This window comes from Lithobates pipiens, unplaced genomic scaffold (assembly GCF_037356315.1).
Source record: "Lithobates pipiens isolate NorthernLeopardFrog02 unplaced genomic scaffold, aLitPip1_a1.2 Scaffold_24, whole genome shotgun sequence".
NCBI lineage: Eukaryota > Metazoa > Chordata > Amphibia > Anura > Ranidae > Lithobates > Lithobates pipiens.
In genome coordinates this window covers 21218906-21231091 of record NW_027507786.1, presented here as the reverse complement: position 1 = coordinate 21231091, position 12186 = coordinate 21218906, and the positions used below count along the sequence as shown (strand labels likewise).

At 51.6% G+C, this 12186-nt stretch overlaps 1 protein-coding gene across 1 annotated transcript in view; it reads right to left on the bottom strand.

Moving 5' to 3' along the window:
* PDE3B (phosphodiesterase 3B) overlaps positions 1-12186 on the bottom strand; it is a 140151-nt gene that overhangs the window by 20506 nt on the left and 107459 nt on the right. The window contains 1 exon segment of the mRNA XM_077453679.1: positions 6491-6684. Coding sequence (XP_077309805.1) covers positions 6491-6684 — 194 coding nt within the window.

Here is a 12186-nt window from a genome sequence, read left to right as displayed (position 1 = left end):
GTCAGCTGGAAGAATAGTGGCCCGCCGTTCCCGTCAGCGGGAGGAATAGTGGCCCGCCGTTCCCGTCAGCGGGAGGAATAGTGGCCCGCCGTTCCCGTCAGCGGGAGGAATAGTGGCCCGCCGTTACCGTCAGCGGGAGGAATAGTGGCCCGCCGTTCCCGTCAGCGGGAGGAATAGTGGCCCGCCGTTCCCGTCAGCGGGAGGAATAGTGGCCCGCCGTTCCCGTCAGCGGGAGGAATAGTGGCCCGCCGTTCCCGTCAGCGGGAGGAATAGTGGCCCGCCGTTCCCGTCAGCGGGAGGAATAGTGGCCCGCCGTTCCCGTCAGCGGGAGGAATAGTGGCCCGCCGTTCCCGTCAGCGGGAGGAATAGTGGCCCGCCGTTCCCGTCAGCGGGAGGAATAGTGGCCCGCCGTTCCCGTCAGCGGGAGGAATAGTGGCCCGCCGTTCCCGTCAGCGGGAGGAATAGTGGCCCGCCGTTCCCGTCAGCGGGAGGAATAGTGGCCCGCCGTTCCCGTCAGCGGGAGGAATAGTGGCCCGCCGTTCCCGTCAGCGGGAGGAATAGTGGCCCGCCGTTCCCGTCAGCGGGAGGAATAGTGGCCCGCAGTTCCCGTCAGCGGGAGGAATAGTGGCCCGTCGTTCCCGTCAGCGGGAGGAATAGTGGCCCGCCGTTCCCGTCAGCGGGAGGAATAGTGGCCCGCCGTTCCCGTCAGCGGGAGGAATAGTGGCCCGCAGTTCCCGTCAGCGGGAGGAATAGTGGCCCGCCGTTCCCGTCAGCGGGAGGATTAGTGGCCCATCGTTCCCGTCAGCGGGAGGAATAGTGGCCCATCGTTCCCGCCAGCGGTTCGTGGCGGAGGGAGGAACAAGGAATAAGAACAAATGAAGACCGATTTCAGACATTATATTAGATACAGTGGTGCTCAAAAGTTTGCATACCCTGACAGAAATTGTGAAATTTTGGCAGTAATATTGAAAATATGACGATCATGCCAAAAAACTGTCTTTTATTTAACCACTTCCCGACCGGCACACGCCGATGTACGTTCGCAGAATGGCACGGGCAGGCATATTGGCGTACAGGTACGTCCAGTTTTAAATGCCGCCCTGCCATCGCGAGTGCACCGCCGGCGTCACGCTCACGTGCCGGTCGGGACCCCCGTGAGTCCGGTCGCGGGTCCCGTGGACTCGGTCGCCACGGGCATCGTCTCACGGGGCGGACGAACTAGGAGATGCCGTTGTAAACAGCATCTCCCCGTTCTGCCTAGCAACAACTGACGCTGATCTCTGCTCCATGTGATTGGAGCAGAGATCAGTGTTCACTAAAACAAAGTCCAGCCCCCAACAGTTAGTAACACACCCCTAGGAACACTTAACCCCTACACTGCCACCCACTGGTTAACCCTTTCACTGCCAGTGTCATTTACACAGGAATCACTGCATTTGTATAGCACTGATTACTGTATAAATGACAATGGTCCCAAAAATGTGTCAAAAATTTCCGATGTGTCCGCCATAATGTCGCAGTCGCAATAAAAATCGCTGATCGCCGCCATTACTAGTAAAAAGAAATTATTAATAAAAATGCCATAAAACTATCCCCTATTTTGTAAACGCTATAACTTTTGCGCAAACCAATCAATAATCGCTTATTGCGATTTTTTTACCAAAATATGTAGAAGAATACGTATCGGCCTAAACTGAGGGAAACACATTTTTTTTATATATATTTGGGGGGATATTTATTATAACAAAAAGTAAAAAATAATGCGTTTTTTTTAAAATTGTCGCTCTATTTTTGTTTATAGCGCAAAAAAAAACGCAGAGGTGATCAAATACCACCAAGAGAAAGCTCTATTTGTGGGGAAAAAAAGGACGGCAATTTTGTTTTGGAACCACGTCGCACGACCGCGCAATTGTGAGTTAAAGCGACGCAGCGCCGAATCGCAAAAAGTGGTCTGGTCTTAAGCCAGCAAAATGGTCCGGGGGCTGACATGACGCCATTTATTATCACATCGTTTTCTGGATCCTTTTTAAATCATAACAACAGAAATCATCCAAATGGCCCTGACAAAGTTTACATACCCTGGAATGCTTGGCCTTGGTACAGACACAGAAGGCGGCACACACATGGGTTAAAATGCCAATTAAAAGGTTAATTTCCCACATTTGCGGCTTTTTAAATCACAATCAGTGTCTGTGTGAAAATAGTCAATGAGTTTGTTAGCTCTCACATGGATGCAGTAAGCAGGTTAGACACTGAGCCATGAAGAGGTAGAAAAGAAAAGTCAAAAGACCTGTGTAACAAGGTAATGAAACTTTACAAAGATGGAAAAGGATATCAAAATATATCCGAAGCCTTGAATATGTCAGTCAGTGCTGTTCAGTCACTTATTAAGAAGTGGAAAATTAGGGGCTCTCTTGATACCAAGCCAAGGTCCGGTAAACCAAGAAAGATTTCAGCCACAACTGTCACAGGAACTGTTCGGGATACAAAAAAAAAAAAACCCATAGGTGACCTCAGGAGAAATACCGGCTGCTCTGGAAAAAGACGGTGTGGTTGTTTTTAAGTAGCACAATTCAACGATATTTGAACAAAAAAAGAGCTGCATGGTCAAGTTGCCAGAAAGAAGCCTTTACTGTCCAAGTTCCACAAAAAAGCCCGGTTACAATATACTCAACACCTTGACACTCCTCATTGGGCTTTTTTGTGGCATTGGCGCAGTAAAGGCTTAGTTCTGGCAGCTCATCCACGCAGCTCTTTTTTATCGTATCGTTGAATTCTGCTCCTTAAAAACAACCACTCTACCTTTTAGGCGAGCAGCCTGTATTTCTCCTGAGGTTGCCTGTGGGGGGTTTTTCTTTGCGTCCTGGGCAATTCTTCCGCCAGTTGTGGCTGAAATCTTTCTTGGTCTACCTGACCTTGGCTTGGTATCAAAAGAGAGCCCCTAATTTTCCACTTCTTAATAAGTGACTGAACAGTACTGACTGGCATATTCAAGACTTTGGATACATTTTGATATCCTTTTCCATCTTTGTAAAGTTTCATTACCTTGCTACGCAGGTCTTTTGACTGTTCTTTTCTACCTCTTCATGGCTCAGTGTCTAACCTGCTTAAAGAGGGATTTCACTGTAAAAAAAAAAAAAAAAAAAAAAATATTAAAAGCCAGCTTCTACAAATACTTTTAATAAATGGACACTTACCTGTCCCGGGGTCCAGCGAGGCCGATCGACCGCTCAGCTCTCAGCCGCCGCCATTCTCGGTGAGGGAATCAGGAAGCGAATCGTTACGGCTTCACTTCCCGGTTCCCTACTGCACATGCGCGAGTCGCGCAGCGCAATGGGAATGGTCCGCACTGTCTATGGGACCCGTGTGTCCCCCAACAGACAGCGTGGCGGGACAGGAAGAGGCGTAGACCCCCGTGGGAGTCTATGCCCGGATGTGGGTGCAAATACCTGTCTAAGACAGGTATCTGCACCCCCCCTCCCCCTGAAAGGTGCCAAATGTGACACCGGAGAGGGGGGGGGGGTTCCGATGAGCGGAAGTTCCACTTTAGGGTGGAACCCCGCTTTAGTGCATCCACGTGAGAGCTAACAAACTCATTGACTATTTATACACTAATTGTGATTTAAAAAAAAGCCACAAATGTGGGAAATTAACCTTTAAAGTGGTTGTAAACCCTTACAACACACTTTGACCTACAGGTAAGCCTAGATTAAGGCTTACCTGTAGGTCCAAGAAATATCTCCTAAACCTACACGGCAATATGCCACACGTGGCGGCTCCCGTGCGCATGCGCAGCAGTGACGTCATCGCGGCTTCGCTGAATGACAGCGGCGGGACCCACCGAGAAAATGGATGCGCCGGACTACAGGGGACAGCAGTGACCTGTGTCAGGTAAGTGACACATAATGGACTACTATGTGATGCGATGCGATGCGATGCATAGTAGTCCATTATGCTTTACCTTTGCAAGGAATGAAAGAGGAAGTAAAACCCATCAGGGTCTACTTTCTCTTTAATTGCCATTTTAACCTGTGCGTGTGCCACCCTTCTGTGTCTGTACCAAGGCAAAACCTTCCAGGGTATGTAAACTTTTTATCAGGGCCGTTTCTGCTATCATTATGATTTAAAAAGGATCCAAAAAAAAAAAAAACTGTGTGATAATGAATGGATTCATGCGATCGCTATCCTTAAATAAAAGACAGTTATTTTTTTTGGCATGATCGGTCATATTTTCAATATTAATGCCAAAATGTCACAATTTCTGTCAGGGTGTGCAAACTTTTGAGCACCACTGTATCTAATATAATGTCTGAAATCAGTTATTTGGCACGATCAGTCATATTTTCAATATTAATTTAAAAAAAAAAATCAAAAAAAAATAACAATTTCTGCCAGGGTGTGCAAACTTTTGAAACATTAAAAATAATTTGGGGCCTTTTATAATGTAGAAGACCCAACAAACCTCTTTAAAATGGGGGAAAAAACGGCATTACTGAAGGTAAAGTTATTTTATTTATTTTTATTTATTTTTTTTAATTGAAGAGTCGTCCATCCCCCCCCCCTCCCCCCCCCCTCCGGCCAGGAAGACCTGTTGCACTTGATGGTTAAACATAAAATAAGATAAATCATAAAGCTAAAGTTGAATCATTCAACGTTAAACCAATTTAGAAGCCTTAATGTCTGTGCTGAAAAATGTCTCGGGCCTCCCTCGTGGCCATGTCAAATCGATCTTCATAATGGGATTAAAACGGCACTCAGCTGATCCACCATAATCAGGTTATCCTTGAGGGTGAATCCGTGTTCTGCGGCTTCTAATCAAGCGGAGAAGATGAGTGCCGGACGTGCGTCTATCTCTGCGCTCCGGCTTTCAACACAGACCCCCCCCCCCCTCGCCCCCCCTTATAGGGTTGATTACAGAGATTCCAGCAAACAGCCCCCAGTTCTCGGCCAAAATGGGACAAGGAAAGCGACTGGCGCTGTGCGTCCAATTTAATAACCACTGATTGCGCAGATGACAAAGGAAAGGTCTGTGCGTTTCTCGTAAGCCACCAAAACGAGCCCAACCCAATAATCAGCTTTTTTTAAATGAATGGGCCATAAACGCCATAAACAGATGTCATGCCAAATTCCCCCCCTTGGCGTTTCTGCAGGAGGATCGGAGATCTCCAGCAAAGATCAGTGTTAGATATACAAAGTATCTCCCGGGGATCAGGGGGGGTCTACACGGGGGAGGGGCCTTCAACCATCAATCTCAGGAGATGAAAGCCAAGGTTGGGACAAATTCCCTCAATCAGACTCCAGATGGGAAATGATCCCCCAAGATCAGAAATGAAACAATATCATTTTTTACAGGAATATGGTTACAAGAGAAACGGGAATCCCAAAACGAGGGTCACAACAATATAGGATCCTTGAATCGGGACAGAGTCCTTGTAATCAGTGTAAAAAAGGGGCAAAAATCCTGGAAGACTTTGATTAGGAGAGGATCATCTTGGATCAGAAATAGGATAAGATCAGAGACAGCAGAGGACCAGAACTGGTGGGGGTTTAAAACTGCCATGGCAGAAGATCAAAACTGGGCTGGCAGAAAAACCGAGCTGGCGCAGCAGAGGGCCCCCGAGCCGGGGGGAAAGCAGAGGGCCCCCGAGCCGGGGGGAAAGCAGAGGGCCCCCGAGCCGGGGGGAAAGCAGAGGGCCCCCGAGCCGGGGGGAAAGCAGAGGGCCACCGAGCCGGGGGGAAAGCAGAGGGCCACCGAGCCGGGGGGAAAGCAGAGGGCCCCCGAGCCGGGGGGAAAGCAGAGGGCCCCCGAGCCGGGGGGAAAGCAGAGGACCACCGAGCCGGGGGGAAAGCAGAGGACCACCGAGCCGGGGGGAAAGCAGAGGGCCCCCGAGCCGGGGGGAAAGCAGAGGGCCCCCCAGCCGGGGGGAAAGCAGAGGGCCCCCCAGCCGGGGGGAAAGCAGAGGGCCCCCCAGCCGGGGGAAAGCAGAGGGCCCCCCAGCCGGGGGAAAGCAGAGGGCCCCCCAGCCGGGGGAAAGCAGAGGGCCCGAGCCGGGGGAAAGCAGAGGGCCTGAGCCAGGAAGGCAGAGGATCCAAACTTGGGCAGCAGAGGATCAGAATTGAGATGGCAGAAGTTCAGAAAGCAGAAGATAAGATCTGGGACGAGAGAGGATGATCTGGAATCAGGACAGGAGAGGTTCTGGACAGAAAGGTGATAGGAGAGGTGAAGACTGAAGGTGACGATTATAAATCTGGTAACAACGGTAGGATATTTTCTATCAGCATCCAGACAGGAGAGGGATCTTTCGGGATCAGTGTCAGGATCTTCCATGGTCTGCACAAAAAGGGAGAACCTTCAGAGGTTTAAAGTCAGGGGAGGGAAGGATTTTCAAGGTGATGATGACAGAAAAGGATCCACAGATGACCTGGAGAACCTCCAAGGACGGGGATGAGAAAATATAAAAGATGTAAAAAAAAAAAAACCTGTACTCACCTGTGGAGCATTGGTGGCCACAAGAAAGGCATTGGTGCGACCCGGGTGATCGTAGTCATGCATAGCTGCCGCCACATAGAGCGCCATGAGTTCCAGGGCGGGGATGTTGGTCGCCAAGCATCCATAGCTGTCGTCGTTGACTTGGCAGCTCTTTGAGGTCAGATAGACATGAGCGGGGCCCACATTGTCCGCATCTAGAGAGGGGAAAACACCGAAAATAAGACAATATCTAACAAAGAGAAAATGCCAAGAGATGAGATAAAGAAAACACGCCGTGGCGCAGTCACCGTGTCACAAAAAAAAAACTCTACCTAAAACTTTTTTTTTCCTTGGAGAGAATGGTGAAGGACTTGATTTTCCACTGGTACGGTTCTGCTCTGTGGATATATTCCTATATAAACACCACAATGGGGAAGTACCACCAGAATTATGATGTCACTGCCCCCCTTTCTACACCTTCTGTAGGCATATATACAGAAAGCTCTCTGGTGAGGGGAACCAGCGGGGGGCCCTGATGTCATATGACCAAGGATGAGAGGACATCTCCCTGGAACCTCAAACTTAATGGTTTATTCCTAAAAAGCATTTGATTGATTGATTGATTGATTGATTTGTCAGCATTAAAACAATTATTTAACCCCTTTTGCAGTCATAAAAAAAAAACTGCAGAAATAGCTTTATTGGAACTCTTCAAATTTGTCTGCAATATCCATTTTGCTCCTCCAGAAGAGTTTGGGTGTTTCCAGGGAAGAGGAGCTTTAATACTGCAGTCTACAAGGGCATTGTAGACAATTGTGCTCTTCCAACATTGCGGTAACAGTTCAGCGAAGACCCCTTTTCTTTTCACAATTTCCCTTTTGTTACCTGTGTATTGTATGGATTGCCTAGTTATTGCCCACATATTCTAAAGATTGCCCATTTATTGTCCATGTATTGTCAGCATTGTCCATTTGTTGGCCCTGTATTGTCAGAGTTGCCGTTTGTTGCCAAGTCATTGTAACAACTGCCCATTTATCGTCAAGTATTGCCTATTTATTGTCCACATAGTAAAACGATTATAGTGACAAGCTGGTCCATTCGCTGCCCTGAATTGTCAGAATTGCCCATTTGTTGCCCATGTATTGTTAATATTACAGGTTTTATTCTAAAGTTTGCTCATTTGTTGTCCTCATGATGTCACAGTTGCCCATTTGTTGCCGCTGTATTATCACAGTTGCCCATGGACCGTTGCTAACTTGGTGTCATTGTCAGGATTGTCCATTTGTTGCCAACGCAATGCAGAAATTGCCCATTGGTTGCCCATGTATTGCCTGGATTGTGTACTTGTTGCTCATGTATTGCGTGGATGGTGTACTTGTTTGCTTATGTATGGCCTGGTTTGTGTATTTGTTGTCACTGTATCACCACAGTTGCCTCCTGGTTGCTCCTGTATTGCCATAGTTGCCCATTTTTTGCCCCTGTATTACCACAGTTGACCATTTGATGCTCCTGCATTGCCATAGTTGCCCCTGTATTGTCACAGTTGTCCATGTATTGTCAAGGCTGCCCATTTGTTGCCCTTTTTTTTAAATGTTAAATTTTATGATCATTTAATCCCCTACAGGTCGGGCACTATTGCTTTACTCTAATCCCCTTTACCTTACAAGTGAACATTTGGACATTTTCTTAAAAGGTAGATTTTAACACCCCCCAATTTCACTGCAAGTTCTCTAGTATAGAAATAATTACAAAATGACACACAAGGAGGATTGTATCAGAGTAATGCAGTGATGATCCCTCCCACAGCCATGAATAGAATACAATAAAGAGATCTGGGTTCCCGTTTAATATCAGCGTCATCACTGACCTCAGGTGTGTTGTGGGGAATAACTGGATGGAAATCTGTGGTTTGTTTTCAGCATTAGTATCTGGATAGGACTGCCCATATTTTGGAATCCCCCTCATAATTTCCTCATATTTCTGCCTCTATGTAAAGAGGTCGGAGGTGGCGGGTTGGCGCTGGGCCGTCGAGGGATGTGAAGTGATTGCGGCGTCTCTCCCTGCCCAGCACAGTCTGCAGGATGGCCGGGGATGAAGTCACTGTACTCAGTGCTGGCACAGACACAGAGATCCATGTACTGTGCTCAGACCTGTCCTGGCAGACGCCGGATACATGACTACTGCATTATGCTATGAGGCTTTATTTCTCGGCTGCCTAATTGCTCACCGTCTGCCAAGGCAGCACTCAGCCACCATAGATACCCTGATAATCTCTCTGTACAATGGGGGGATAGAGGCCTGGCATAGACTGACAAACGGGAGGCCACTCGGTGCCCAGTGAAAGAGGGCGAGCGGGCGGGCCTCGGTGCCCAGTGAAAGAGGGAGGATGGGCCTCGGTGCCCAGTGAGAGGGAGGATGGGCCTTGGTGCCCAGTGAGAGGGAGGACGGGCCTCGGCGCCCAGTGAGAGGGAGGACGGGCCTCGGCGCCCAGGGAGAGGGAGGACGGGCCTCGGCGCCCAGGGAGAGGGAGGACGGGCCTCGGCGCCCAGGGAGAGGGAGGACGGGCCTCGGCGCCCAGGGAGAGGGAGGACGGGCCTCGGCGCCCAGGGAGAGGGAGGACGGGCCTCGGCGCCCAGGGAGAGGGAGGACGGGCCTCGGCGCCCAGCGAGAGAGGGAGGACGGGCCTCGGCGCCCAGCGAGAGAGGGAGGACGGGCCTCGGCGCCCAGCGAGAGAGGGAGGACGGGCCTCGGCGCCCAGCGAGAGAGGGAGGACGGGCCTCGGCGCCCAGCGGCAGAGGGAGGACGGGCCTCGGCGCCCAGCGAGAGAGGGAGAACGGGCCTCGGCGCCCAGCGGCAGAGGGAGGACGGGCCTCGGCGCCCAGCGGCAGAGGGAGGACGGGCCTCGGCGCCCAGCGGCAGAGGGAGGACGGGCCTCGGCGCCCAGCGGCAGAGGGAGGACGGGCCTCGGCGCCCAGCGGCAGAGGGAGGACGGGCCTCGGCGCCCAGCGGCAGAGGGAGGACGGGCCTCGGCGCCCAGCGACAGAGGGAGGACGGGCCTCGGCGCCCAGCGACAGAGGGAGGACGGGCCTCGGCGCCCAATGACAGAGGGGGGAAATGGCTCAGTGCAGACTGACAGAGGGAGGCTTGGGGCATACTGACGGAGGGGAGCCACGTCTGCAAAGTGCCAGGAGGTGGCTGGAACTTGGGGCAGACTGATTAAGGGAGGCCGTGTCTCAACACAGACTCACAGAGGTCTAAATATTAAATGGTGGAAAATCTTTTTATTCTCTGAACAAAAGTGAAGTGGCACCCTGGCTTTGAGCCCCAAGGCAGCTGCCAATTCCGCCTTCCCCTAGTTGCAAGTCTGATCAATTTGCTCACATCAATGAAAACAATTGATCTTCACTGTCACCTTTTCATAATGCGGAGGGTTGAGGTGGGGGTAGCGGGGTAGGACAATCGATGCATTTTTGGCTGGCAGCGCATGGTCACGGTGCGCACCCCAAACCAGGTCCTGTAAATGATGCGGTTGATGCCAGCGTGCCAATCTGTGCACCGTCATGGATGGAGGCGACACCATCGTGTTTGGATATCAGCCATCCCACGCACCCCCATAGCGACACCACTGCACGGGGCAATCCGTTCCATTGATGTGGAGACAGTTACATAAACAACCCCATAAAGGGGCCACGGCAGATCTGCTGTGTAATCTGGGATCTCTCCGCTCACCGAGATTAATCATCCCACCAGCGTCACAGCCATGAATCACCACAAGCGGCTGCCATTTCCCCTCCGCCCGAGCTGCTGCAATCAGGAGGAGATGGCGAGGCCGGGGGTATTTTTAGCTGGAGATGTTTAATTTCCTAATTATGTAAAGAAATATTAGACTAATGCAGAGCAAGTGCCAGCAAGATGCTGACTGCAGCAAAGGAACTCACGGGGAAAGGGATGGGGGGGAGATGATGGAACCCAGCCGGACACTTGGCAGGAGATCAGGAGAGATCAGCATTTCCTCATCAATCAACTAACCAGATAGGAACAGATCATAAAACAAGAGAGAGAAACAGAGAGCGCGAGAGACTGGCTGAAGCTCTAGAATCCTCCTCAGCGCCTGGACATGACACCGAGGTGAATTTCCTGCTGGATGCAGGCATGTACTGGCCATAGGGACTATAGGGAGTTTCCTGGTGGCCGATGGCTCAGTGGGCCGGTTTCAGTGACAGCCAGTGGCATCGCTGGGGGGGGGACTTTTGGGGCTATAGTCCAGAATCTGGGGCCCATAGCCCCGAGTCAGTCCAGGAGTCCTCAACCACAGGGTCCCGGCCCACTACCTGCCCTCTTTTTGGTGACCCTGATGTAAGGAGAGGCTCTCTGGGGACCCGGACGTAAGGGGGGAGGGGCTCTGCGGGGACCCGGATGTAAGGGGTTGGCTCTCTAGGGACACTGATGTAAGGCGGATGATCTCTGGGGACCCTGATGTAAGGCGGATGATCTCTGGGGACCCTGATGTAAGAGGGGCTCTCTGGGGACCCTGATGTAAGAGGGGCTCTCTGGGGACCCTGATGTAAGAGGGGCTCTCTGGGGACCCTGATGTAAGAGGGGCTCTCTGGGGACCCTGATGTAAGAGGGGCTCTCTGGGGACCCTGATGTAAGAGGGGCTCTCTGGGGACCCTGATGTAAGGGGAAGGCTATATGGGGACCCTGATGTAAGAGGGGCTCTCTGGGGACCCTGATGTAAGGGGAAGGCTATATGGGGACTCTGATGCAAGTGGGGGGCTCTTTGGGGACCAAGATGTAAGGAGGGGCTCTCTTGGGACCCTGATGTAAGGGGGGCTCTCTTGGGACCCTGATGTAAGGGGGGCTCTCTTGGGACCCTGATGTAAGGGGGGCTCTCTTGGGACCCTGATGTAAGGGGGGCTCTCTTGGGACCCTGATGTAAGGGGGGCTCTCTTGGGACCCTGATGTAAGGGGGGCTCTCTTGGGACCCTGATGTAAGGGGGGCTCTCCTGGGACCCTGATGTAAGGGGGGCTCTCCTGGGACCCTGATGTAAGGGGGGCTCTCCTGGGACCCTGATGTAAGGGGGGCTCTCCTGGGACCCTGATGTAAGGGGGGCTCTCTTGGGACCCTGATGTAAGGGGGGCTCTCTTGGGACCCTGATGTAAGGGGGGCTCTCTTGGGACCCTGATGTAAGGGGGGCTCTCTTGGGACCCTGATGTAAGGGGGGCTCTCTTGGGACCCTGATGTAAGGGGGGCTCTCTTGGGACCCTGATGTAAGGGGGGCTCTCTTGGGACCCTGATGTAAGGGGGGCTCTCTTGGGACCCTGATGTAAGGGGGGCTCTCTTGGGACCCTGATGTAAGGGGGGCTCTCTTGGGACCCTGATGTAAGGGGGGCTCTCTTGGGACCCTGATGTAAGGGGGGCTCTCTTGGGACCCTGATGTAAGGGGGGCTCTCTTGGGGCTTTTTTGCCCAATTGCGTATAGTTTATATACAGTTTTTTTGCGTGTTTGCAAAATTAAAGTGGGCCGGTCTGGATGAAGTCCAGGGCCAAATTTTTGTCCCAGTCCTGCCCTGGCTGGATGCAGACGACCTCCACCACTGTCACCAACACAGAGAGGCCTACAAGACAGTCTAAAAGTGCTGGAGAAATACAGTGCCACATGGGCACTACCTATCAACCCAAAGAAAACAAAAGTCATGGCGTTCCAAAGGAAGCA